Raw genomic sequence first — 27,757 nt, 5'->3', positions numbered from 1 at the left:
CATTACTTCAAAAGGTAACACTTTAAAAGCAACCTAAGTCTAAATGATCATTTCTACCTTCCAGCCCATAAACATTTTCCAAACTCTTTCCAATGTTGCACAGTCTTGTCCACTTTCTTAAAGTTCACTCTTCACCTCTGTCATAGGGATTTCAGTTTAGGAGTCATTCCTGTTTTTTCTCCCAAAGCTAGTCTCTGGAGTAACTCCCTGGAGACGGCATTTCCCTTTTCTCAGGTTCTTCTTTCCTTTCTTTACTCTGCAAAGGAAGGAAATGAAAATGAACTGCTTAACTAGAGAAATTATGCCTTTCGATTTTTTAGCACAGCCTGAGTTTTAAGTAGCTTGTCCCATTTTCAGACCATTTGGTCCAGAAAATAGAGTTTTATAAGCATGTCACTTCTGTGCTATGACTAAAACCTTACACATAAAACAAGTCCCCCTTACGTTATAGATTTATCCCTGAAAGGAATGGAAAAGACAGAAGCCTGTGATTCCTCAATTAATTTGCAACAAGATTTAATGAACTGATAGCCCCACGTAAATTTCCCTAGCATCACTTAAAATGTTCCACCGAGAGTTTTCAAATATTAGGCAGTATTTCACAGACTGTTCCAAAAATATATTCCTTACACAGGATATTTTCAACAATAATGAACAAGATTTTAGACAAACATTTGGTACTGCTTTTATGGCATGGGTAATTTATGGAAGAGATTTGGTTATACCATAGAAAAATTACATTTCCCTTCCAGTTTTCCTGTAGTACCAAAGGCTGCTGTAAAATCGCAAGTCATATAAATCAGTGGTCAAACCCTTACGAGCAATTGTCAGATTCTTCTATACCAGATACTTGGTATAAGATGGAGCTTGATAACCACCAACTTATAATTGCTGTCTCTGATGGTTTCTGTGGCTTTAACTTCATTTTTACTTATTTAAGTATTTCTTAATGCCTGCAACCTTCTACTGATAAGGGGAACAGGAAAAGTCAAAGTAAGAAGTAACTGCCACTTACCTCTTAAATGATAGCATCATCTTGGCCACAACTGAAAACAGGATCAGCCACCTTTCACTGAAAACACATATTTTTAGAAGCAATGCATATAAGTATGTGTAGGTATGTATCATTTCAGCTAAGCTTTAACTCACTGCAGGGAGGGCCTTGATCCAGAAGGATACCAAGCAGAATGAGGAGAGGTTATAGAAAAGCTGTAAATGTGAGTCATGAGGTAGCATACCCCCCAAAGAAGATGTCAGAGACCACAAGGACTGTCAGCAAAGAAACCACATGTTGTTGGTGTATGCCAAACATTTCTTTGGCATCTGTGGAGTTGAAAGGAGGATGATTTCAACTTCCGCCATTCTTTCAGTGAACTTTTCGGAGAGCCTGTTGTGTTCCAGGCACTGTGCTAGTGACTAGAGATATAAAGATTTGTAGGCTGTCCCTGACCTCAAGTTGTTCCCCTTATCAATTGAAAACATAGTACTGTAAACAGTGTGGTGGGTGCTCATGAGACTGTTTGTCACAACCGTTGGCGTTGTGCTCCTCAGACCACATTCAGTATCACGTCCACTCAGTGGGCCATTAAGTTGGAGTTGGAGGAAGACACACTTTGTGAGACGTAGCAGAAGGCCAAATGTTGTTCATAGAGCCATGGGCAATGATCTTTGGATTAAGGTGTGTCATTGCTGAGAATGAATGTTTTTGAAAATCAGTAAAGTTTGGTGTTTATAAACATCCTCTTAAGTGCAAGTACATAGATAATTAATGTGAATTCCTCTGGAATTGTGGTAGACCCCTCCCCAAGGTGGCCTGTTTTTCCAGGTCAGGTAACACCTTGGCCAGCATAGACAGGGTCACTAGCATCTGCACCTCCTGTTGGGTACCAGAAGTGAGGGAAGGCCATGCATGACTCTGCTCCTGCCTGCTGTGGCCTGTGCTGCCTGGAAGTGTCTGCATCCTCAGCTACTTAATTATGGCATTTATCCAATCTCTCTGTGTGTGCATGTGTGTACAATCCCCTTCTGCTAATTTTTAACACATCTGAAATGACACACTACTGTGATCAACATACATCCAAGGTCAGTGATGGCAAGGAGTAAGCAGATAAGTGAGGAAGGGAAGGCACTCCTGGGGGTCACCTGCACAAGTAGATTGATGGGTGTTAAAGGACGAGTAGGCCCGCCCAGGCGCGTGGTGCAAGGCACAATGCTAAGACAACAGTGTTCAACCGGCATGCTGCAAGAAATTTTAAAACATGCGATAGCTGACTATTTAGTCAGGAGCACTGACCTTTTTTCCTGTAGATTGTCAAATAAAGAAATGACAAGAACCAACACAACGATATCCATCCAGTGTGAATGAATCAAAATTATACTTTCTTTTTGGTGCACCGAAGAATTTTAGTAATTAGTTTATGTGTGCCATGAGATGAATAAGGTTGAAAATCACTGCTATAGATAATGTCGTGTGTTCTCAATTGTGTTCCCCCAAAAATCACATGGTGACACCCTAATTCATAATATGACATTATCTGAAGACAGGTCAATAGAGCGGCCCCTAATCCAATAAAACCCTGTCCAGATAAAAAGGGATATTTAGACACAGAAACACAGAAGACAATGGGAAGAGACCTAGAAGTGGCCATCACAAGCAGTCTTGGAACAGTCTTGGCAGTCTTGGAACAGATTCCACCTCACGGCCCTCAGAAGGAACCTTGTCTTCAGACTTCCAGCCTCCAGAACTATGAGGCAATAAACCTCTGTTGTTTTAGCCACCTGGTGTGTGGGACCTTGTTACAGCAGCCCTAGAAGTTCAATAGTATGTCTGGAGAATGAAACCACCGAGACACCTTTCTTTTTTTCTCCATTGATTGCAGTGTCCTGGGAGAAAAAAGGCAAAAATCCCGTCCACAGAAGCTGACAGAAGTCACCTTTCCCACTGGGTTCTCTTGATCATAATCTCAGAGTCCTTGCCCCCCAGGCATGCCTCCAGTGCAGTACATTCTCCGGTTGTTTGTAATCCCTTCTCACGTTTTCTGGCCTCTCCTTCTACTAAACCCAACCATGTTTTCCTGCAGCTAATGGAGAGTCATTACAAGTTTCATACTAGCTGTTTTATGTTTGCCTCATTATCTTCCCCCTTGTGACTTATTAAGATGGCTTGTGTGTGTCAGAAGCTAGTGTTACTCTTCGTCAAGAACATCTCATGGGATAATACATAGTCCCAGCCATCATTTCTGGTGTTTTCTGCCACATCTTTTATTTTTCCTGACAATTCCAGACTTAACTGTAATGTAACACTCTTGCTTCTGAGGAAGAACTGAGAAAAGAAGAACAGTGGTGTTGACAATGACAAGAAATTACTTGGCAGATACTGGGTCCACAGTAGGGTCTACAATAGGTGGGCCCAAAGGCTTGGGTGGGTGTGGATCCTGGCCAGTCCCTGGGCTAATGGTACTTCCTCTAAGACTTTAGTTAGTTAGCATGGTACTGGGTCAGGAGTCCACATCAGGCCACAGTTGGTCCAACAGATAGGTGTATTACTAGGTTCTCGAACAGGTGTGGCACCTGCCAGGCCACTGGACGTGACTCTGGCATGCAGAACTGGCTTAAGACCACAGCTGAGCCTGTGTTGAAGGACTGCAGCCAGGTGACAGGGATGCTTCATGATCCAGTGTTGCACCCAGGTTGGTGGGCCTGCCACTAGGAGTATGCATAAGCTTGCCTTTTGTTGGGTCCCCATGCGGGCATGACTGCTCATGGGTCATTGCTAAGAAGTATTGGAACCAAGTTACAGGGCTGCTTCATTATCCACAAATGGACCGAAGTTGGCAGGCCTGCATCCAGGGCACAGGCGGACATGTCTCCTCCCTGGAACCTCTTCAAGCGAACTGCTTCCGGACTGCAGCTGAGCTTGTCTGGAGCCAAGCTATGGAGCCAGTTCAAGAGCTACAGTCAGAGCAAGATTGGTGGGCCTTCTTCTGGAAGCATGGCTGGGCATGTCTCCTGTCAGGCCCTTAGGTGAGCAGGACTACTCCTGGACTGCAGCTGGGAGGGGCAAGAGCAGAGTTACAGCACAACTTCAAGATCTGCTCTTGGACCAGAGTCAACAGGTCTGCCTCCAGGAACATGGACAAGTGTGCCTTCTGGCAAGTCCTGGGCAGAGGAGAATTATTCCCACACCAGGACTAAGAAGAACTGGAACTGTGTCAAGGTCAGCAGTCCTCTTACTTAAGGCCCAGGTGGATGGGATTCCTCTTGGGTCCATTGGTGGAGTTGGTGGCAGAACCAAGGCCAAACAGAACTGTAGCTGAGCCCAAGAGGGGAAAGGGCTGTTTCTGGGTCTGTAAAAGATCATGGTTGGCAAGCCTGCCACCTGGGCACAGGCCTGCTTCCTGAAATCAGCCCTTCCCAGTCTTAGACTCCACCAGGTTTTGCAAGCTCCTACCTGGATCCCAGAGCTCCCACAAATGCACTTTTGTCTGTGAATGGCTGCCATATTTTTGTTGCTGTGGGAAGAGGTGAGTGGGGTGCATCCTGTTTTGCCACCTTGCTGCGGGGGTGATGAGTCTTTTCATTTAGCCAATAAATATGTAATCGTGACTTTAATCACTTGCAGTATGGTTTTGTTTAAATGATCTTTATATGTCTGCTTCCTGTAATGATGGACTGAGTCACTCAGCTGGTTTCTTCACATTTCACTACCCAGGACAAGATGCATGGCCAAGCCTAAAGCCCATGACACAGGGAACCATACGTTTGTAAAAAGAAGAGTATCAGATATTTTGATCAGAAATAAAATCTGATGATTCTTAACTATTAATAACCCTAATGGTTTGGAAAAATAAACAGACATTCTTTCTGGAGGATGATAAACTCTGGACTTCAAATAATTGTACAAAGCAGAAATAACTAGGCACATGAGGAGATAAGAACACATGATAGCCAGAAGAAACACGAGACAACAGAGACATATCGTATTTTGCCATGCATGTATAGTGCACACTTTGTTGCCCAAATATTTGAGGGAAAAATAAGGATGTGCATTATACATGGGTGTATTGACTACTTAGCATGGGTACAGTAATTGGTATGATAATCACGTGTATAACATGTACAATGTGGGTGTGCATTGTACACAGGAGCACGTTAAACATGGCAAAGTACATGTTTAACTAGGCACATGTTACTATAGAAACTCCAAATATTGGGATTTTTAGAAACAAACTATAAAAGAGCTGCTTCCTGTGAAATAACACATTAGAAAGTAAAACACATAGAAGTTCTAAAACTGAGAAATATGATAACCCAAATTAATAAATCAGTGGATGGTTTTAACCACAGATTAGATGCAGCTGAAGAGTGAATTATCAAAGTGGAAAACAAAGCAGAAAAAAATAATCAAAATGCAGCATGAAAAACAAAAGGTAGAAATATGAAGAGTAAGTGATATAGAGAATACAGTGATATTTAGCATACTAACTAAATACTCAGAGTGAAAAATTATAAAAAAGAAAGGAGAGACAATATTTGCAAAGATAAAGACTGAAAGTTTATCAAAGATTATGAAAAAAATCACACATTTCAAGAAGCCCCCCCCAAGTTCCAGGTAGAATTTTTTTTTAATTATTACATAGAAACCTTATGGTGAAACTGTAGAAAAGTTTAAGAGCAGATGGAGAAAGAAAACAAAGTTCATTCAAAATAGTGATAGACTGGCAGCAAACTTCTCATTTATCAGGAACATGGAAGGCACAAGAAAGTACAGTGATATGTTTAATGTATTAAAAGTAAATAACTGCCAACTAGGAAAAATATCTTTCATAAATGAAGGTGAAATAAGAGATAATGTCACATGAATAAAGACAGAGTTCAACACCACAGACTCATGCTAGAATGAATTTCTAAAGGAAGAGTGCTCTTAAAATTATAAGGAGTAGGATCAAAGAATATAAAATATGTGGATAAAGCTAAATGAGTACTGACTGTATGTAACAACATTTATATATGTGTAAAACATTATATTGTCTTATATTTAAACATACATAAATATTTACATATAATAGTACATTACAAAAATAGCATATAATTCAGGAGAAGTCAATGGAGATAGGTGTTCTAAACTGTATATTATCTGGGAAAAAGGATAATGTTATCTATTTACATTAGACTTTGATAAGCAAAGTGGAGTATAGCCTAATTGTGGAAAATAAATGTTGGAGGTAAGTTAAAAAGCTCCTAGAAGATAATGTAGAACACTATATTGCCATGAGATAGGAAAAATATTTCTTAAATAACACAAAAAGCACTAATAAAGGAAAAGATCAGTAACTTGATTACATTAAAATAAGAGGCCACCCTGTGGGTGGCTTAGTTGGTTGGGGGTCGTACCACAAAGCTAAAGGTCACCAGTTCAATTCCCAGTTAGGGCACATGTCTGGGTTGGGAATTTGGCTCCCTGGTCAGGGTATGTAGGAGAGGCAACCAATCGATGTTTCTCTCCCTGTCTTTCTCCCTCTTTTTCCTACTCTCTAAAAATACATAAGTAAAGTACTTAAAATAAATAAAAATGTTTTTAAAAAATGTAATTGAGAGAGCACCCAGTGATACATGAGATTTATGAGAACTCAAATATAAAGTGATGTCCTCCTTAGGATAATTTTGAAAAAGGTTGCTTTTTTTATATTAGTGACATGGGATATTGCTTGCCTGTCTCTCTCATCTCTGCCTGACAGAATGGATTCTCACTGCATGTTTGTGGGATTTACAAAATACACACAGTGTGAGAAATACGTTCCTGTTCCCAGGTTAAGAAGACGACTGAAGCCACCTTGCAGACGATACAAGACATGGTCACCATCGAAGACTATGATGTTTCTGAATGTTTCCAGCACAGTCGCTCCACAGAATCTGTGAAGTCCACTGTCTCGGAGACCTACCTGAGTAAGCCCAGCATTGCCAAGAGAAGAGCAAACCAGCAGGAGACTGAGCAGTTCTACTTCATGGTGCGTCTGTTGCCTCCCCAGCCACCCTTAGGACTCAGATCTGGGGTCCCGAAATGCTGCTTCTGGAGTCCCGTTCCAATCACCTGGGGTTCTTTATTGAAGTATGGACTCCTGTCTTCCCTCAGAGTTTCTGATTTAGTTGGCCTGGGGATAAGGTTTAAGAGTTAGTACTTTCTAAAAACTCCTTTGGTAATTCTGATATGCAAACACATTTACACAGGACTGTGCTAAAATAGAACTTTTAAATTTGGATGGACATGCATGTCAGCAGGAGAGCTTGTTAAAATGTAGGTTGTGATTTTAGTAGGGCTGGGGAGGGAGAGACCTGATAGTCTGCCCCTCCATAGGCTCCCAACTGGTGGCTGCTGCTGCTGACCTGCATCAGGCCACACTTCGAATGGCAAGGTTCTAGGAGCTAGAAGTTTGAGTGTCTGGAGTTTAGATATCCTGTGGGAAGTCCCTTGATGTTGAATTTTTTTTTTAATTAAAAATGAATCTTTCCTTTGGCAGAAACTCAGAGAATATTTGGAAGGTAGTAATCTCATCACAAAACTTCAAGCCAAACATGACTTGTTGCAGAAGACCCTTGGAGAAGGTCAGTTATTTGAAATAGATGGGAAAAACATGGATTATATATTGTATCATGTATCTTTATTCCATGAAGTGTGTGGATTGTGCATTTAAGCTTTAAGACTCAGGGGACACTGTTTAGACTTGGCTTATCGGTTTCTGTAATAACTAAGTTCTCCCTGGAACTATTTTCTTCATGAGCTTGGTGAAATCTGGGGAGGCTTAAGTAGCCAACCCAGAGCTCCTGAAGAAGGCTTCTCAGAGCGGTGGGCTGCTAACAGTAGAAAAGTCAGAAGGAGCCGAACCTGCCCCACCCCCACCCCCCCACCCCCGTCACTTCTTCCTTCCCTTCCTGGGCTTTTCCACCCCTCCAGCCCCACCCCTTTTGTTTTAGGGGGCCAGTATTTTTGTCCTATCTCCTGCCTTTTTGGACTCTAGAAAACAGTTCAACCAGTTTGGGCAACTTCTTTTCTTTCCATTGGCATTGGTTTTAATTAAGAAATAATCTAACTAAATATATTGTTATATCTGATAATAGTAAAAGCAACAACAGTAGTTACCATTTACACAAGCCAGGCTTTCTCTGTGTTAGGCATTGTTCTGAGCTGTATATTTAACTGGATTCAATAAACTTCCTCATTTTTACAAATGAGAAAACTGAAGGGGGAAAAGGATTATAGGCAAAGGGGACTATGTAAATGTTACTGCTTCTCTTTTCATCTGCAGGAAATTTAAAGGAAAAAGTAAATATTAGCAAAGTCCCTGTCTTACGTGCCTCATAGTCTGTAACTTTAATTATCTTTTATTCACACTAGATCCTGCTAGAAGTTATAAAAAGTGTAAGAGTATGAATGGGAGTGGGAAATGAGGAAACTGAGTTGTGTGAGCAGCTCAGGCCAAAAAACAGTTTGCTTCTCTTTGGCATAAACTCTTGCCTCCTCCCATTCTAGAACCTTCCTTCCCCATAAAGAAATTTTTCTATCTTATTTCCTTCTTTTCTCCAAAGGACCCATTACCCTCAGGGTATGGATACATGGAGAAAGGTCATTATGACCTAAGATTCCACATATTACAGTTAGGATGCCAAATTCTAAGACAAAAGGCCAATTTCACTTACCAAAAAATTAACATTTATACTACTAAATAGTGTCTTAAAAAATAACCAAACACAATGTATGAACTTTCATTAAATTCTGAATCAAAAGACAACAGTTATAAAAGGTATTTTAAAGAGAATTGGGAAAACTTAAATGTAGACTATTAAATGATATTACTGAATTAATGTTAATTTTCCTAGATATGGTGGAATGTTTATGAAGGAGAAGGTCCTTAAGAAATGCTTGCTCAGTGTCATAATGTTTGCAACTTACTTTCCAAATGGTTCAGGAGATAAGATACCAAGAAGGAAAGAGAAAGAAATAAGGCCAATGTGACAAAAAGTTAACAATCGGGAAACCTAAGGGTACATGAATGTTCTCTATACTAGTCTGTCAGCTCTTCTGTAACAGGCGTTTCAACAACAAAAAGAGACCTTTTTAGTCTGAATTGTTCTCCCTCAGCATTTGTGTCTCATTTTCCCTTCATAGTATCTGGTCCTTTTTTCACTTTTCTCCCTTTTTTACAACTGCCAGGTATTTCACTGATGCCCCCAAGGCCAGTTGCCAGTCCTGAAGCATAAATTATCACAAGTGTAGATCAGTGCTCATAGGCACACAGCCCGTCCCTGCGGGACTGCATACCACTTTAGAAATTGTGAGTTGGAGGGAATTAAGCGGTGGGTGAATTCATTCTTGGCTCTGCATGCAGATATATGTGTTAATACACTTAGGATCTCATTCTGAAACTTTTATGGAACTCATTCTGCATAGATTCCCTTATGTTTCTAGGAGAGAACTCTCTGGTGGTTAATATTATTTACATGCCATTATTAGATAGGGCTGTATTTTAGCCAGTTTAGGGCTACATTTTTAGCCAGTTTATTGAATCTGTGCTCCAAATTCTGTCTTTAGCTGCTGAACTGTGTAAAGCTCTATTGTACCTTGTGAACTCTAAGGCAGGATTTCTTGATCTTGGAATTTCTTTCAATGAGTCCCAGTGTTCTAGTGGCATAAGCTGTGTTCAGGTGTAACAGGCCTTCCCGAGACTAGGTGTATTCTGCATGGGAAACTGGCTGGTTCTCATCCAGTGGCAGCAGGCACACTGGCCTCTGCCCACTGGTGGCAGGCCTCTCTGCTCCCCGAGCCTGGCCCACGCGGAGGCTTGGCAACACACCAGGCGTTGGTCACTGCCGGGGGCTGACACTGGCAGCTTTGCCTGGGGAAAAACTGAGCATAAAGAACACGCCCTACCTTTTAGCTAGACCACTGTGAGCCTCTGGCTCTCCATGTATTAATAGGCTCACACCAAAAGACACTAGGAAAGTTCATGGCGCTTGTCCCACAGTGAGATAATTCAACGACAAGCCCTTATGAAAAAATCCAAGTCTAAGTTTGGCTGAATAAAGTAGTAGCACAGGATTAAATGGTGTGTTTGGGGAGAGCCCTGACTTCCTATATAGAAATCACATCTCTAAATTATACTAGACTCACTACTCCAAAAACTGCCTTCATAGTAAAACAAATAGAGCTTAACCCAGGGATTTCGCAGTTGATCATATACAGCTGAAGCTGTAACTGCAGACATGTGTTTGGCCTGTCTTTCTGCTCGCTGTTGGCAGGCTACCCGTGGCCAAGTCCTTTGATTTACAACATTTCTGAGCAACGATATTGGGTTCTTAAAGTAGCACCGTCAAAATTCAGAATTCCAAATCTTTGAAAAAGATTGAGATAGAAACATCATGAGTTGTTAAGACCAAAGTCTCCATCATCTTCTTTACCCTTCAGCAACCCCGTCACATCCTTTCGTGATAGCATTGGATTTTAAATTGGGGAAGTTACATTCAGCTCAGTAAGTGAACACTGAAATCTTTTTCTTTTGTAGCTGAGCTTAATGTCCACATTGGCTTCTTTGTGTACACCATTTGGAATTAAGGGGAGGTAAACATCAGCGCAGTTTATACGGAACACGGGTCACCTGACACTGGACTCAGAGTTCCGTGCTACGTTATTTCTGGCACCAGGCATAAGATTTCTGACAAAGGCGTTAAATAGGTTATCCTTACATAATTCATTGTCTGTCTTTTTTTAAAGATTTTATTTATTTATTTTTAGAGAGGGAAGGGAGGGAGAAAGAGAGAGAGAGAGAAACATCAGTGTGCAGTTGCTGGGGGCCGTGGCCTGCAACCCAGGCATGTTCCCTGACTGGGAATCGAACCTGGGATGCTTTCGTTTGCAGCCCGCGCTTAATCCACTGAGTTACGCCAGCCAGGTTGTCTGTCTTTAAGTGGGAGTGCAAATATACTTTCAAAAGAGAACATAGTTGTAAAAAAATTGGGTGTTTTTGTTTTTTAGAAAAGCCTGCAGTCATTCAGATTAAGGAAGAAAAAGGCTGGGAAGTAATGCCAGGAGTGCTCATCAATCATTCATTAAGGACCTTTGCTCAGTTTGAGTTTTGCACATTTTAAATATTTTATTTAATTGGGTTGTTTTAAATCTCAAACTACTACCAAACTATATTTTGGTTTACCCTTTTATACTGTGGAGAAAAAAATGCATTTGACTATGAAAAAATAATTTACTTCCTAATTCTCAAGTGAAATTGTAATGAGTAGTCAAATTAGGTGTTTGTATCAAGAACAAGATAATCCTGAGGCTTTTTTTTCCCTCCAAACAACATGTATTGGGGGGAAAGGAGTAATGAGTTGTCTGTTGCTTTTAATAATTAAGTAACCTTATAAAGAAAATGATTGAAATCTAATCTTCAGACCACTGGAAGCTTTCACATTTCTCTGGGAAGCAGATTCTTCTAAGCTTATGTGTTATTGATCTATTAATGATGATACTGATTAAAAAATGAAACATTCATCAGTTGAGACACACTCAGTACTATTAGTTGAAAGAAACGGATGTGGTGGCAGTTATACTATGAATGATAGTTCTTTTGCAAAGCTTGCTCTTGGTTCATTAATCAAAATGCATCTGTTAATAGGTTCTTAATCTTTTATCTCATATTATTAACCATGGATGGACGGAGCAAAATGAATTTGAGCCATTTTATATATGATCTTTTTCTAACTCTAGAGAATATTTGGTTGGGATATTTGAACAAAAATAGCAAAATTTCAAAGTTACAAAGCATTTCATTTTCAAGGAATTATTAGTATCTTTATCACTGAATTACTTGAAAGTGATTAAGTTGTGTTATTACATTTAATTTTATACATATTTATTAAATTTGTTTAATAATTGGTTAAATTTATTTAATCTTCAGTATTAAAACTTCATAGAGGCAAATATGGAGCAGAGGCATCAGCCATGACCCCTACCTTTCTTCTAGGATCTTTCAAAGTGTTGGGTGCGGGGAGAAACTTACATGTTTATAACATGGCTTGGGTGCTCAGGTCCAGAATTCAAACAAATCTGGACCCTAGTTCCAGACCCACCACATACTAACAGCGTGACCATAGACAAGATGCCCAGCCTCTCATGTAAAATAAGAATAATACTAGTGCCTACTTAGTAACATTGTTTTGAAAATCATGAGTTAATATATAGAAAGTGCTTAGAACCACATCTAAAGAAATGGTAGGTATCATTGCTGTTTTTACTGTTGTTGCTAATATATTTTATATCAAACCGTTATGCTATAACAAAGTAGGCATCATGACAGAATACAGTACAGCACAGGCCAGATAGTTCCTCTGCCTTCAGCCCGTTACTCATTCTAGTGACTCACCCTGGGTGATCTAAGCTGGGCCCCGTGGCCTCAACACAACCTGGATGGTAAAGACTCTCAAACCTTAATCGCCAGCCCCGCCTCCTCTCTGCCCGTTCACTCTCTGGAGCCAAGTTCCTGCTGAAGGAGACCCTGTAGGTACCACATGCTACACTCAGCTCAGAGTATGCTGTCTCTACTTTCTGGTGGACCTTCTCTCCCACTTACGAATAGCTATAGATTATTCTGGAGTTAAGTGTCCACCTTCTGTTTCTCTTTTCCCCTAAAATAGCACAAGGTCAGCAAAAAGAGGGGACTTACAGGTAAATGATAGGTAGATCCAGGTAACAGGGGGAAAATCTAATTCTTCTACTATCCCTTCACCCCCACTCCAAGTCATGGCTAAGATCTGATTCTGCCCACACTTAACAGTGGCCTGGATCTGTGTTGAGAAACGTATCTTCTGTTATTAAACATCACCCCCTGTTTAGTAAATAGATGTGAATGAAAAACTTTGTTAATTGTTGAAAGGAGATAATACAGTAAAAGACTCTTTTGCAGCCTGGGAGGGTTCATTCACCATTCTGAATAAGCCAGCTTTCTCTACTGTTGTCACATTGGCCTTGCCCTGCAAGTCTGAGTCACTGCCTTATGATACAGTGGGCTGGGCGCACCTGTCTGGGCCACAACCTGACCACTCGCTGCCAGCTGTACCTGCAGACTGTTTGAGGACCATTTCATCGTTTTGCAAATAAGCCGGTTGAATGCTTCACCTTCCCACACCCCTTCCCACGGCTCCATCCTAAATGTAAGAAAGAGCAGACAGCAACCATAGACACATTTAAACTTGAAATTGGCACAGCTTGTACGAACACCACAAAAATACAGAGCTGTTATTTAAAACAAGTCAAGAAGTATGAATATATAAGAAGAACCTCATGTTTTAAATGAGAACTTCTAGCTTACAAATTGGTAGAATGTAACATAAATTTAATGCCCTTTTACTTTAATATCTGCAAATGGCATTTCTGATTATAAAATGCAGCTTCTCTTCCAATTTCATATTATAGAAAGAACAGCAATTTAATCTAAAGGAAATTAAGTTCTCCCAATCCTATATGAACCCTTACTTCTTCCCCGTGAGGTGTCAGTCAAGACAGAGGGAATAACTAACATTCTGGGATGTGTTTGTTTGCATTTCATCCTTGAACTTATAGTTAGATCAAGCAGCTACTTCTTGTTTAAATAAATAAATAAATAAATTGCCTCTCTGCCTCAAATTGCCAAGTAAAACGTGTTTCTACAATCTATAGAATTTATTAGATGTTATGTATAGATTCTGTGAAATATTTGCTTTGAATTATTTGCCTGTTATTTTATGCTACCCTCATCTTGAAATAATAGACAGATGATATAAAATATTACCAAATGCATTCTGCTAATTTCATTTCTATTTTAATTTTTTTCTGCAGGTCATAGAGCAGAGTATATGACTACAAGGTAGGAAAACCTTTTATTGTAACTCGTATTGTGTCTCACTCACTTTTTTCTTTAATAAGAAGCAGCCTTTGAACATACTTTGTTAACAAGCATGGAAGATAGTTTTGGCTTGACAAAACACAGTAACGTGAAATGTTTGAGCTTCTCCCAAAATAGGATCTGCTCTGGCTGGCAGATCTGAGGATTTCCCAAGGGAATTATAAAGTTCTTTAATGAGGAGACTCAGAAAAAAAAGACCTAAATTGAATGGGTTTAGTTTGTCTAATTCAAAACACTTCTAAGTTTCTAGAAAAAGTCCAACAAGACTTTTGATAATTTTATTAACAAGCAATAGTATGTGCATATCCAGTGTGTTAGCAAATGCAAAGCGTGATTAGTTACGTCCTGCACCTGCTTTCCCTCCTGTCAGGTGAAAGTTAGAGCTGTGTCAAGTCTTCTTTGGATCTCTGCTCTCTACCCCTTTTTGGTTTACTTTAAAGGTTTAACTTTTAATGACTGAAACCATACTGCATTTCATTTCTTTCTTTTTTTTAACTTCATGGAAGGATTGTAAAACTCGTGCTGAGAGAGAAAAGCCTTTTTGGAAGCTGATTCTAATGTGGGTTGAGGAAAGTTTATGGCAACTTTTATTTTCCTGCATCCACATTTGTGCAACAGTAAGAAATTATTCTAATTGGCATAGCAAGAATTGACACTTTTACAGTTGAGTTCTCTTTGAGGTGAGAGGCATTTGAAACACTGGGGTGCCTGCTGCAGTAATTGGCGAGTTGATCCTCAAGGATCTGTTATGTTCCTGCTGGGCAGTTTATTCAAAAGGAAGCTTCTCTTACTTTTTGGTGAACCAAACAGGGAGATACGGCTACTGACTTGTCAAAACTTTACAAAAATACTGCGGTTTTTCTTCCCTGAATCAGGGACAAAAAGGAGTATCACCACTGCACAGTAATACACAGCTTATGGGGATTTTCTTACATTTAGTATCTCTGTGCACTGTCAACTGTTTTACCTGTTGTTAACTTATAATTAATGTAAGGCACTTTGAAATAATTTTGCCAAAAAGGGAGGAATGCAAATATATTAACTTCCAATGAGAGCAGTACCTGCTGCACGGGCTAGATACCCCCATCCCTCTGACTGGAGCTTTCTCTGCTGCACAAACAAGGACAGCCTCCGCTGGCAGCCAGAGTACCAGGAAGTTGTGTGGTAGGCACACACCCAGAGCGAGTCATACCCTGAGTAATGGCCCTGCCCCTGCTCACCTGGTGTGCATTGTGCACAGTAGAGCCCAAACCACTGTCAGCCCAGCAGTCTGCCTGATAAGCCACCTCTGCCCTGGGAAGTGACTTTGCTAAGCACTCAGGCAGTTTGTTTTCATTTCAAGTCATTCTCACGTTAGTATCTTCACATTTGCCTCATAATTTAGAGCCATTGAGAGAAGCAATTTTCAGGCCTTTGGTAGAAAACTCAAAAGACATCCCTGTATTAGCCCCAGCCAGGGGCATCTCTCAGTCATGCAGGAACAATTGTCCGGTGCCACTGGGGGCTTTGCTCCAGCTACAGTTTTGCTTATCCCATGAATAGGTGACCAGGCAAAATGAGCCTGTGTTCTTATCATCTTAGCTTTGTCAGCTGCTCCAGAGATCATCAGATATAAAGCTTTGGTAGACCTTGTAGTAACCACGCTTTCTAGTTTCTTAACTGATGCTTTAGTATCTTGGAGTCTTGCTGACTCTGACGGGTCTGTCCCTGGGGGTCAGTGAGTTCCTAGAGATAGCAACAGACCTGCTTGCATGTGTGCCTTTTTGTTTACAAACCAACCAATCCAGAGCCCGTCCCCTCCACCACCTCCTTCATCGAATGTTCATACTCAGGGCCACTATTCCCCTTCCCAAATCACCCAAAGGCCAGGTCCCAAACCACCAGGGACACTTCCCATGCCCCAGAGCCCACCAAAATTATTCCAACTAGCCAATCCTAAACCTGTTTACCTGGCCTTGTCTATTCTTTCCAATGGGATTCACAACAAAGGCTCTTGACCAGTTTTCCCTCACTCCCTCCCTCCCCGACCAGCCCTGCCACTTGCCCAGGTGGTTGCTCATGTGGGCATGCCCCTCCCTTTGAGAACTGTGAGTAAGCAACCGTCTTTTTAATGACAATTTGTCTTCTGACCTGTTGCCCTCACCTGCCATGGATAAAAATAAAGCCTACATTTTAAAATACTCTTAAAATAATGAAAAGAGTGAATAAAATCAAGCTCATATGGTTAGTTAGAGTCCTTGGTGGGCAGCGTTTTCTTTTCTTAACTCTACCAGGCCCTTTCTTCTGTGGATGGCACAGAATTCAGTGTATAAAGATTTCAGAGATTTCAGCAGCGGCAGATTATGACATGCTGCCTGGTAGAAGTCTCTATATTTGCTTCTGGACATTTGCAAAGGCTCCTTCTACCTTTCAGGTGCAGTGGGGCTTCAGATGCTGCTTGCTGCATGCCTGCATTAGTCATATAAGTCCACCTGCTGGAGAGTCTTAGTGTCTGGCTGTGGAAGGCTGCATCAGTGCATTTAGTTCCCCTGCTGCTCTTGATTGCAGTGGTAACTAACATCTAATGAAGCTGGGCAGGCTTCCCCATAAATAACTGAGATTTTGTTTCCAAACTGGCCCTTCTGAACTTCAGTGAACTTAAAAAAGGTAATTCTTCCTAGAGAGTTTGCAGCTTAGAGAAGGGCTTTCCCTAATTTCCAAGTGCGATATACATCCTCACATAAGCCTTTCAATTAAGAAGTTTACGTTGGAGTGTCCAGAGAGAGAGGTCTTGGGACTCTTCCTCCATGTATTCCATTCAGCACAGTTGTAGAAGTTGAATCAGGTAATCCTGAGCCTCTTTGCTCTAAAGGGAGAGGACAGAAAAGTTTCACTTGGCCAGTTACAGAGCAAGATGCTGCAAAGTTTATAAATATGGTACGTGGCCCACCTGATGTGCATGCGCCCAGAGGCTTAGCCATCAAAGCAGACAGGCTGGAGATGGAGAGAACTCAGAACAGAATGAACTGGTACATTCAAATACTCTACAAATATTTAGGTGATGAAAGAGTTTGTTTTAAAGAAATAATAATTCATGTGAATCTGTACATCCCAGCCCAAGAAATAGCTTTGAAGCCCAACTCTGTCTTTTCACCTGTGATCCATTAATTGTTAACTTTTGTATCAAATCAAATCCTATTGAAACCTGGGGGATACTGAACAGATGTGATGTTATTTGCAATGGAGAATTATGTTGTAACCAAAAATATGGTAGTTAATTTCTCATGTTAGGATCTATCAGAGCCCTAATTTTCATGACCCATCCTGCCTTCCGTGTGGCTTGTAAGCCAAATAATACAAATTTTGGTTTGTAACACTTGGCCAAATACTTCTCCATTCCCTTTGGTGATGCTTTTCATTTTTACACAAACTAGCAAATAAATGTCAGCTACAACATACGTGAAAAAAAGTGGTCTGAATGAATAGCTGGTATGATTTTGATACGTAAGTAAAAGTAAATCAGCAGGGAAGGGGAAGGACTATTTTCCCCGTGGGTAGGGGTGGGGAAGGAACACAGAATTAGTGTTGTATAATTTTGACGTGACCTATGGGTGTTTCGTTTATTGTTTGATTTCTGCCATGCTCAGTAATTATATTCCCTTCCCTTAGGCCTCCAAATGTTCCCCCTAAGCCCCAGAAACACAGGAAGTCCAGACCCCGCTCACAATATAATGCTAAGTTGTTTAATGGGGATTTGGAAACATTCGTCAAGGTACTGGCTCCAGCCATCTGGGTGGCTGATCTCCATGCTTCTTACTATAATGGTCTCAGCCTCTCATAAAAGGAGGCAGGTCATTATGTCCAAGTCTGTCCTGGGGCTCTTCGCTTTCCCAGAAAATCAATATAATATTTCCTGAAGTCAGAAAAGAATATTTGGTTTGAGTGCCTTCAGCAGAGGAAATAAATGTGGGTTTCTCTTATGCTGGCAAGAGAGAAAACCCTGTTTATTTAAAAAGAAAAAAAAAGCCAGTTTGTACAAAAAGGAAAAAGGCTACCTGATAAAATGTTTTGGTTTTACTTGTGCAAGTGAGATGGCACAGAATATATAATTGAAGTCTATTGTTGCGGTACCTCTGAAGCTCAACATGAGTTTTTATTTCCCTTGACTTGAGGAATTCATTATATTGGATAAATCGTAAGACCCTGTGGCCTATATCTTGTATCTCTGCTGTGTTTACTCTGTCTTCTTTTTCACCCTGTATTTCCGTAATGCTTCTAGCCGAGGACGAAGGAACTCGCACGCGCGACATCAGGTATAGTGCTGCAGGCGAGCGAGGACACGGCTGCTTTCGCTCTTGGCATCATCTCCAAATCAGAGTCATGCTTGGCTTCAGTTGGGTTTTTTTAAGGTCTTTAAAAGAAAAATGTTTGCAGTGAGAAATCAGACAGGCTTATGAATAGGCTTTCCTTAAAAAGGAATTGTAGAAATCAAACACTGATTTGAGAATAGTCTTCTCTAGTAAAACTGGATAAACTTGTAGCTTTTATATTCTGTATTTGGCGAATGGACCAAATTTGAGTCACAGGCTTTTATTAAGGAAAGTCCATGTTAAATACCAGATGCACATTTAGTATTGGATTATGTACCCTCATGTAAAATATATATATAAAAAAATACTGAGTCTTTCATAGCTAACATTTTATGACCTGGGCTGCAGTGTTTCTGAAGACTAAATTTACATAGGAAACTACATCATTGATAATCTCCCTTAATAATATGTTACAGATATCTTACTTTCTTAATAGTATGTTACAGATAGCTTACTTTCTTTAAAGACATCTTTTATTGAGTGGGTAAACTAATGGTTGTGAAACGTGTGCACACACATGTAGTATGTGTATGGACAGATACACACATGCACAGGGAGACTGAATAACTGTCGGGGCCTTAAAAATGGTCCCTCACCCCAGAATTAAGTGAAAGGCCACTGGACAGCCTAAACACCTAAATAGCGATCACAAATCCACTGCCATAAGCCTTAAACTCAAAAGAGCCTCCTTACTGGCTCTAATTTAGTATAAGATTATTATCAAATTTGATCATCTAGTTTCCCAGCGCAGGGCTTACAAGCAGGGACAGATTAGCAGGAGAGAAGGGAACAATGACACGGAAGCACCGCGGTGAGCAGCAGAACAGGCCGGCAGGGAAAGAGAGTGTAGAAAAGCAGATGGAGGATTCTGTCCTGTCTGATAACATAGTGTGAGAATGACTGCTTAAGAAAATAGAAAAGCACGTATTGTATTTTTAAAAGATTTTTCCTTAAGAACAGTTTAACTGAATTTAGGCACTAAAGCAAGGGTAGCCCAGTTATCATGGGAAATTCCCTGATGTGAGCCCTTCCCTCTCCCAGACGGCACATCATAGAATCGTTGCTGACAGGGGTAACAGAGCAGGCCCAGAGACCTCCGCCCTTCTAGGAAGTGCGCCATCAGTTGAGGTCCCCACAATGTCACTGTGAGACAGCAAGAGCAAAACCATTTTTCCTCCCTTTCCCATGGGGCAACTCAGACACAAAGGGGCCTCTTTGAGTGGTAGGTGAGCAGTGCTCACTGTTCCACTTCTTGTCAAGTATTCTACCAGAGCATCTGGCACCCACAAAATTAAATTAAAACACACACATTTTTTTAATCCAGAATTTATTATATCTGAATGAAAGAAATACTGGTAATAGCTAAAAGATTAGCAATTACTTGAGGAAATATAAAGGTAAAAATATTTGAAGTAATATGCAAACCTAAGACATCTTCCTTTAGAGCTATTTTAGTGCAAACATTTTCCTTTTAATAACCTTTATTCTTTATTTTTCTTTTTGTTTTAACACTAAATTTACCAGAGATGCAGACTAATATTCTCATTTCATCACTTTATATTTAAATATTTGTTGCTCTTTTACAATGTTACATGCACTGTTCATATAAAGGTTACTTCCCCTAAAACATACTTGTATCTTAAAGAAAAATCCCCTCACATATTTAGTAGGTTTTGATAAAATTACATTGTCATTCTTTTGTCAACTAGTCCACACTGAAAAGAGTTTTTATTCTTAAGGACTTTAAGAAATTAATAAAGTTTACATTTCTAAAACAAATTAACTATTAGAGAAACCTAATATAGGCTCTAGAAGTAATTGAACCATTAACTGGTTTATACACTGATTAGATTGTCTCAAAACCTAAAATAAAACTCTTCCTCAAGTCATGTATTACCCATTCTAGGAACAATAAAGAGTTTAAATTGCTGAACCACGTTATTCCCAATCTTTCCTATGTGGCTTAATTGGAAAGGTTAGTGGATTCTGAATTGTTCTAATATGTTAAGACAGTCAAATTCTTCTTGTGTTTTAGAATAAAACTCCTCATGAATTAGCACCTAATGTCAGCTAATCAGTTCAAACCTCCATGTTTCCTTTAAAATCTAATTTCTGAAAGAGCAGAGTCTGAAAGTACATGAAAAATAACTCCCTAGCTAGTAACCTTCTTTACCTACGCGGAGTGCATGGCGTCGATCCATATTTAACTGTGACCTTCTCAGCTCCTTTGTCTCATTATCATCCTATACATGTTTTAAAGCATTTCTAGTATTCACATTTGTTCAGTGTAGTGCTCTGACTATATTACAAGATGTGGGAGAAAATGGCAAAAAATGTTCCTTCCTAAGAAAATGAGATCTCCTGGGATGTGCATTTGTGCCATTTTTTAAATCCATAAAACATGAAAAAATAACAAGGGAAAATCTATAAGGATATGTAAGTTCTGGTGCAAATTAGATAAATACATTACACATTATAAGCATCTGTAAAGCAGTTTTCACATCATGTGCCTGGAAACACGTAAACCTCTCTGGGAAGTCACAGACAGGGTCCTGAGGTGGCTGTGAGGCTGTGTTTGGTGACCAGGACAGCCAGTCAGTCCTGAGATGCTGCGGTCAGAATACACAGTTCTTCTTAGGTCCATTAGGTTAATTGTATAAATAACCTTTTAAAAAATGAGCGATTCATATATTCATCTTGGTAGGTATGCCTAAGTGTAAATAAAAAAGGCAAATTGGCTTTGCCATCTCTAGGCACAGCCAAGTTAAGTTGAATCGGGATTGTTTTAAATGTATTTAATTTGGTTTGCTCCAGAACTGCAATATACCTTTGGTTAAATATAAGTTTATAGTTGACCCTCATGGAATATTGGGAGGAGAGTGTATTTGGAAACAATCATCTGAAAGAGGATCAGAGCCTGCACTCCATGTAGTTAAACTGTGGGTGTATTATTAGGTGTGATTTATGCCTCTCCCTCGCAGTTAACTGGCTTCTGTCTCTTCACCCAGGACTCAGGACAGATTATCCCCCTCATTGTGGAAAGTTGTATTCGGTTCATCAATCTCTATGGTAAGCCATAAACTATGGAATTTTTATTTCAATAAGTAATCACTAGGAATATTTCAGTAAATGTGTCTTTCTACTTAACCTTTAATTCTTGAGGAACGGGGGACCTAGAGGGTGTAGGGATCTCTCACCTTCTCTCCCTTGTGTTCTCCTTAGGTCTTCAGCACCAGGGGATTTTCAGAGTGTCTGGTTCCCAGGTGGAAGTCAGCGACATTAAAAACTCATTTGAGAGAGGTAATTGCATGTCTAAACCTTTAAGCAAGTCATGTACCAAGTGATCATTTTCTGTAGAGTGAAGAGGCGTACTCATCCTTTGTATCTTCAAAACCTTTCTGTTTGCATTTATTTCATTTTTGGATATTGAGGTAAGAATTTATTTAGAAGAGTTGAGAAATGAAGCCAAAATCATGTGACTTCATTATCAAGTCTAGGAAAGTATATGAGATTTGTGTCCAGGGTTAGAAATGGCCACGATCACCCCCAGCGTGTGTGTCTAAGGCAGCACTGGAAGGGTCCTAGGAGAGTGGCGGGAACAGCTCTGGGCCTGGATAGCAGTTGTCTGAGGCGATTCATCCCAGGTTCATGTCTGTTTCCTTCATTAGGAATTCTTTCCTTCCCCTCAGTCCCATGCCCACACTCCCTCCCTGTGACCAGTTGGCTCCTTACTTTTATTCACAATCAGCCGTCACATATGTCCTACTAAACTGTTAATTAGCATGTTATGATAGCAAAACCACATGCTTTTGAGTCAGGCAGACATAGAATCCGATCAGACTCTGCCATTTACTAATTGTGTGATTTGGGTCTAGTTATTCATCTCTTTCTTTGACCTCAGTTTCCTCATCTGCAAATTCCAGGATTGGTGTGAGGATTAGGTGTAATGCATGAAATACCGAACTCTTTAAGGGTGGCTCTTAGTTATTAATGCTCTCCAATTATAATGATCTGGGTATATCTGCACCTCCCTGCTCTGTGTGGAAGTCAAGTGGAGAGCGCAGCAGGGGAGGCATCACTGAACGGAGGCAGGACCACCTTCTCCTTCTCTCGGTGCCATTTCCTGTGGCCCAGGCTCAGCAGAGAGCCCTTGAAATGTTGAAACCTTGGTTGAGGAGTAAACTTGGAGCCAGATTGCTTCGCTGTTCCAAATGCCCAAACTGATATGATGTGGAGCGCCGAGCGGCCTGCCCTGTCAGCAGCTGAGTGTTCCAAGGCCCTGACATTGACCACATCGGGATAAGCTGAAACGCAGTGAAGCCTCGGTTCCCGTGCCAGCCACCACAGGCATCATTCCTTTTCCTCGGAAATTCCCCTGGTGTTTGTTATTTGTTTGTGATCTCTTTGGGTGAGGTTTTCTCACATTGGGCAAAAAAGAAAATTGGTAAATTTGTGTTTAATGATTTCCTACCCTAGGAGCAGAGAAAAGGGAACAAACATGTCCTTGAAAATAAGCTGCCCCAAGAGGCAAAAAGAAAAAAAAAAAAACAATTAAAATGCTACGTATAATTTTGTGAACTTCGGAAGAGAAGAGCTGTCCTGCGAATAAAAAAACGGACTGCATAATATTAGGTTAAACTCAACGATTTTATCTCAATTTCTCAGGGAGGTAGACTAGCCAGGCTACTTATCTAATATTTTAAAACTGCTTACCATAAAGGAATATTAAAATTCATATTTGTGATACATTTTTAAAATTTCTGCTTTCTATACAAATTCCTTAATACAGTTAAGGGTACCTTTTCAAATTGCCCTGTCGGCCTTCGGAATCTTCCACTGCTGAAGGCAGCTTTCAGAGATGCTGTGAATACCACCTTCCACTGTAGGAAACACTAATTTAATTGTAGGTGTTCACAATCAGGTGAAACCTATAATATTTCTGATACATTCTGCTGATCCATACAGAATAGCCAGACAGACCTATATACATTCTGTGTCTTTTTCCCAGTAGGTTAAAAACACAGAATGTAGTATTTGAATTCATGTCAAACTAAGATTACAGATTTTAGCTTCAAAAAAAAAAGTTGGGTAAAATTTTAAATCCCACAATATTTTATTTTAAGATTTTGGTAACTTGTAAGGGATTATTTGGTAGCATAAGATTTTAAAAAGCTTTATTTTAGTCAACTATTTTAAGTTAATCATGGGGTGGCATATCTAAACCAATTATTTTAATTTTAGTACCATATAATCTTTTATAAAGTATAATTAAAAGATACACGTATATATAGAAATGTGTGTGTGTCGGCATGTATATGTGTAAAAGCATATTTTTGCTCAGAGGCAGAAAATGAAATACTGTGCATATAACTTTTTTTTTTTAGGTGAAAATCCTTTGGCTGATGACCAGAGTAACCATGATATTAACTCAGTTGCTGGTGTTTTGAAGCTCTATTTCCGTGGGCTGGAAAACCCCCTCTTTCCTAAGGAAAGATTTAATGATCTGATTTCTTGTATCAGTAAGTAGACTTTAATTTTTAGCCTTTTCCCACTAGAACTGTTTCACTAACCAGTTTCCTGGAAGAAGCAGTGGCCCCTGCCCACATAGCCTCCCCACCCCCACCATTGCCCCATTACCACCAGGTTTCTGAGACCATGTGTTTTCTTTCTGGATTCGGCGTGAGTCATCCTCCCAGCTGTGGCCTCGCCCTCAGCTGAGTGGGCTTTGCTCCTGAACTTGCTCAGGCTCTGTAGAGCCCAAGAGCCTCCCACTTAGTGTCTGAAATAAAGCAGTAAGGCAGGTACCAACCAGCTAAGGGAGAGGAGGAAGTCACAAGCATGGAAATACAACTTCTTCTTGGCTTTTGGTTTTCTCCACCAGTTTTAGGAGTGGGGTAATTTATCTATCTTGATGTTACTTAAAGAAGTAAGGTAAACTGAGATAAGCGATCGTCCTTACAGTGCAGAAATGCCAGGTGGTGATTATCCGTCAGTGGGCACCCCAGCTGACAGGCAGAGCTGCACTGGGACCATGGACGATGTATTATGAAACCAGTAATCATCAGGGGAGTGAAACACTGCCATTTTCCTCAGTGGGGGCTTCAGATACCACAGGAGGGACAGTGAAGAGAATATCAGCAGTTTGGTATTAACTGCACTTTCGTTCCATACATCTAAAAATGCAGTGCTCCTTTAAGACCATTTTCCCAGGCAAGGGTCTAAAGCCAATTTACATTGCTTAGTGAGGACTTCCTTTAGAATCAAGCTTTCTTCTAGTAAGGAAACCTTCTACCCCAGCTTTCCAACTTCACACCTAATCAACAAGTACTATTGACTTTGCCTCAAAAAATCTCTCTACCCAGCCCTCCTTCCCCATTCTCACCACCATCTTCTCCCTGAAACTGTTGTTCTGGTCTCTTACTTCTCGGTTTTGCCCTAGCTCCCCACCCTGCACATCATTCCATGTTTCATGTTGCAACTAGCTTTGGAAAGACCAGTTGGGTTCTATCACTGTTTAAAACCTATTTCAATGTTGCCCTCCTAAAAGCAACCTCCTTAGCATGGGCGGTTCCTAGAATAGAATTCTTTCTCTATCTGATCTCTTTCTACTTCTGTGCATTTATCTCCTGCCACCCCTGCCCAGTTGACATTACATTTCAGCAATGGCAAACTGCAGGCATGCTGGGCCATTTCCCACCTCCACACCTTTGCCCACAGTTTCACCTGTCGCCACTGACATCTGCTGGGACGTGTACAGCAGATGAAACAGCAAGGCAAAGGCATAGGAGTGGGAAACGGTATGCTCACAGCTTACCATTGTTGAAATATAAAGTAAACCAGGAGGGACGGCAGGAGATGAATGCACAGATGTGAAAAGAGATCAAATAGATCCCTCTTCTGTCTGATCTAGAGGGAGAATTCTGTTCTGTGAACTGCTCCCCCCAGAATACCATCCTCCCCAAAGTAGAATTAGTCCTTTTTGCACTCTATTAATGTTCCACGGTGTACCTATGTCTATAATTTTTCTCATCCCCCTACATCACAGTTGTTTTTAACCCCTCTGTTGCCCTCTGCTAGAGAGAGTTCAGAAGAAAGGTTAAGAATATAGGCTCTGGACTCAAACAGCCCAGAAAGAAATCTTAGGTCCAAGCTGCTCACCAGCTGTGTGACTTTAGGCAAGTTTCTTAATCTCTTGGTGCCTCAGGTTCATGAGCTATAAAACAGGGAGAATATTAGCTCATGTGCATCAGTAGGGTTGTGAGAATTAAATGAGTTAATACATAGAAAGTGCCAAGAAAAGTGCCCGGCAGTTTGTTCAGTGAAACGCCTCTAATTAAGCTCCATCCATAGGCCCATGGGGTCTTGATGAATTATTCAGTTTTGTAGTTTCAACACTTGGCATAGTTAAATTCTAGGCACAAAGTAAGTGCGTAATTCATGGTTATTAAATCAAATGTAAATGAAGTGAAGAGTCAAAATTTCACTAAAATTCTTTTGTTGGCACCCATACCTAAAGTCCTGGCTCTCGCTGGGTATGAATTCCTTGGTTATAATTACCTTCACCCCCACCCTATACAGTCTGATGCCTTGTTCAGATTTCAGAAGTGTGTCTGTGTCCATTCCAAGACCCTTGCCTAATCTGAGTCATCTCTGGGCCTCTGACCCAGCTGGAAAGAACTGAAAAGGAAGTATCACACTTCTGGAATTCTCCTCTGGCGATGTCCAGAGATTTCCCTCACGTCCCAGCCAGAAAGCTGAAATCTGGAAAAATAATAAGCACTCTACAATGCTTAGAGGTCTTCTAGGTACATACATCATATCAATGTTTATACATGTACCAATTGGATAAAGAACACTGGGCTGCATTGTCAGTTACTATTGTAGAATTATTTCACAGTTTTGTTGAATGAGAAATATTATTTCATTGTGGTTATTAAAAGCTGAAGCCACTGAGCCAGAAACATCTAGGTTCAAATCCTAGCTTTACCACTTATCAGCTTTGCAATCTTGGACAGAGATTAATATCTGGTTATATCTTACTAAATATCTGTTTCTTTATCTACTTCTTAAGAGTCTGTGTGAAGAATGAATGAGACAGTCCGTGCCTGGCACATAGTAAGCCTCAATAAATGTTACTAGCTGTCATCCTTGCAGCTGTTACAACTACTCCTACTATAAACTTGTGTCATGGATGCCAATACCTGGGTTAGCCACTTACCAGTTTGTCCATTAAGCTAAATATGTGGGAGGGTTTTTTTTAACATTATTACTTCATGCATTTAGAAACGATGTCAGTATAGTCCAAAAGTTGTGTTGGTTCCAGGATGACTTTGTCCAGCATATTAAATGCCTTGTAACAATCAAAGACAAGTTATCCACAATTAAAAAATTAGGCTTAGCAATCTACAAAGACTTAAAGAAAAAATGGGAAATCTCCAGAAATATCTTTCTTTCATGCAAGCAGTGCCTTACCTGAAATTTTGCAGGTGCAAACAAAGAAGCTGCAAAGACATTTATCCCTGTGTTGACTAAAACAATGGAGGGAATCAATGAAATTCAGTGGATTAATAATCCTTGGGTTAAACCTTATGGAAATAGTCTCCATTGGAAACAAAGACCCTTCAGGACCTCTATCTCAGAGAGGCAGGAGCCCTGGGCTTTGGTGTTGATGAGGACGCTAGGTGCACACACCAGCAGGGATTTAACTGTGCTAGTAATTTAAGCAGTATTGCTAATGTTTTTGTTAGTGCTCTAGTTACACTTTTATAGGTGTTCAGCAGTCTGTCCCAACCCTACTTTTACCTATAAGTTCTCTTATTTTTAGTACACAGTTTTGCAGAATAGGATAGTTTCAAGAACATGTGATGGCACTATATATCACAACCCTTTTTCCTCCCAAATCTGATCTCTTAAAAAGAGGGACTTTCTGGCTATTACTGACATCTCTAGGTAAGGATTTTTTCTTACTGATGTGACCATGATGTGTCTATAGTTTTCCTGGATTTTCAATAAAATCTTTGAGAATGGTGTATGTCCTTCATCATGTTCTCTCATTGATATTACATACTTTTGATGGTTTGAATGACTGATTAATTGCCTATAATGTACAAAACTTTCTGGAGTTTCAAAGACTTGATTTTTGCATTCAAGAGGCCAAAAATCTAATAGGGGAGATAAGATATGTACAAATAAATGCAATGTAAGTTAGTATGTGATAGAAGCACAAAAATTTAGAAGTTGTAGGGGGGAGAGAGCTCTTGAGGAGATCGATTGTTTTTATTCATGTCATAGTCTCCTGGAATTGCCATAATTGCCTTTAACCTCCCCTTACAAGGTAATTGCATGTGACAGGTATTTTGTACAGAAAAATCTTCCCCTTTCATCTTTTCTAAGAGTTTACATAAACCTCTGGAGCACCTCTTACTTTCTGTTTACCTACTTTTGGATTGTTTGGAGAAAGATTTTTTTTATGATGGTTGT

General features: G+C 40.2%; 1 protein-coding gene across 2 annotated transcripts in view; it reads left to right on the top strand.

The window, feature by feature from the left end:
- The window catches only part of SRGAP1 (SLIT-ROBO Rho GTPase activating protein 1), a 265,130-nt gene that overhangs the window by 198,288 nt on the left and 39,085 nt on the right, over positions 1-27,757 (top strand). The window contains exons 9-15 of one of the 2 annotated variants that reach the window (XM_028532604.2): positions 6,810-7,007; positions 7,518-7,602; positions 13,862-13,889; positions 18,187-18,220; positions 21,286-21,346; positions 21,500-21,577; positions 23,662-23,796. In XM_028532604.2, coding sequence (XP_028388405.1) covers positions 6,810-7,007; positions 7,518-7,602; positions 13,862-13,889; positions 18,187-18,220; positions 21,286-21,346; positions 21,500-21,577; positions 23,662-23,796 — 619 coding nt within the window. Of the gene's footprint in view, positions 1-6,809; positions 7,008-7,517; positions 7,603-13,861; positions 13,890-17,576; positions 17,680-18,186; positions 18,221-21,285; positions 21,347-21,499; positions 21,578-23,661; positions 23,797-27,757 lie in introns of both variants that reach the window. The other variant, XM_028532603.2, reaches the window with a different exon arrangement.

Source organism: Phyllostomus discolor, chromosome 2 (assembly GCF_004126475.2).
Source record: "Phyllostomus discolor isolate MPI-MPIP mPhyDis1 chromosome 2, mPhyDis1.pri.v3, whole genome shotgun sequence".
Classification (NCBI taxonomy): domain Eukaryota; kingdom Metazoa; phylum Chordata; class Mammalia; order Chiroptera; family Phyllostomidae; genus Phyllostomus; species Phyllostomus discolor.
This window is presented reverse-complemented; position numbering and strand designations above follow the sequence as displayed.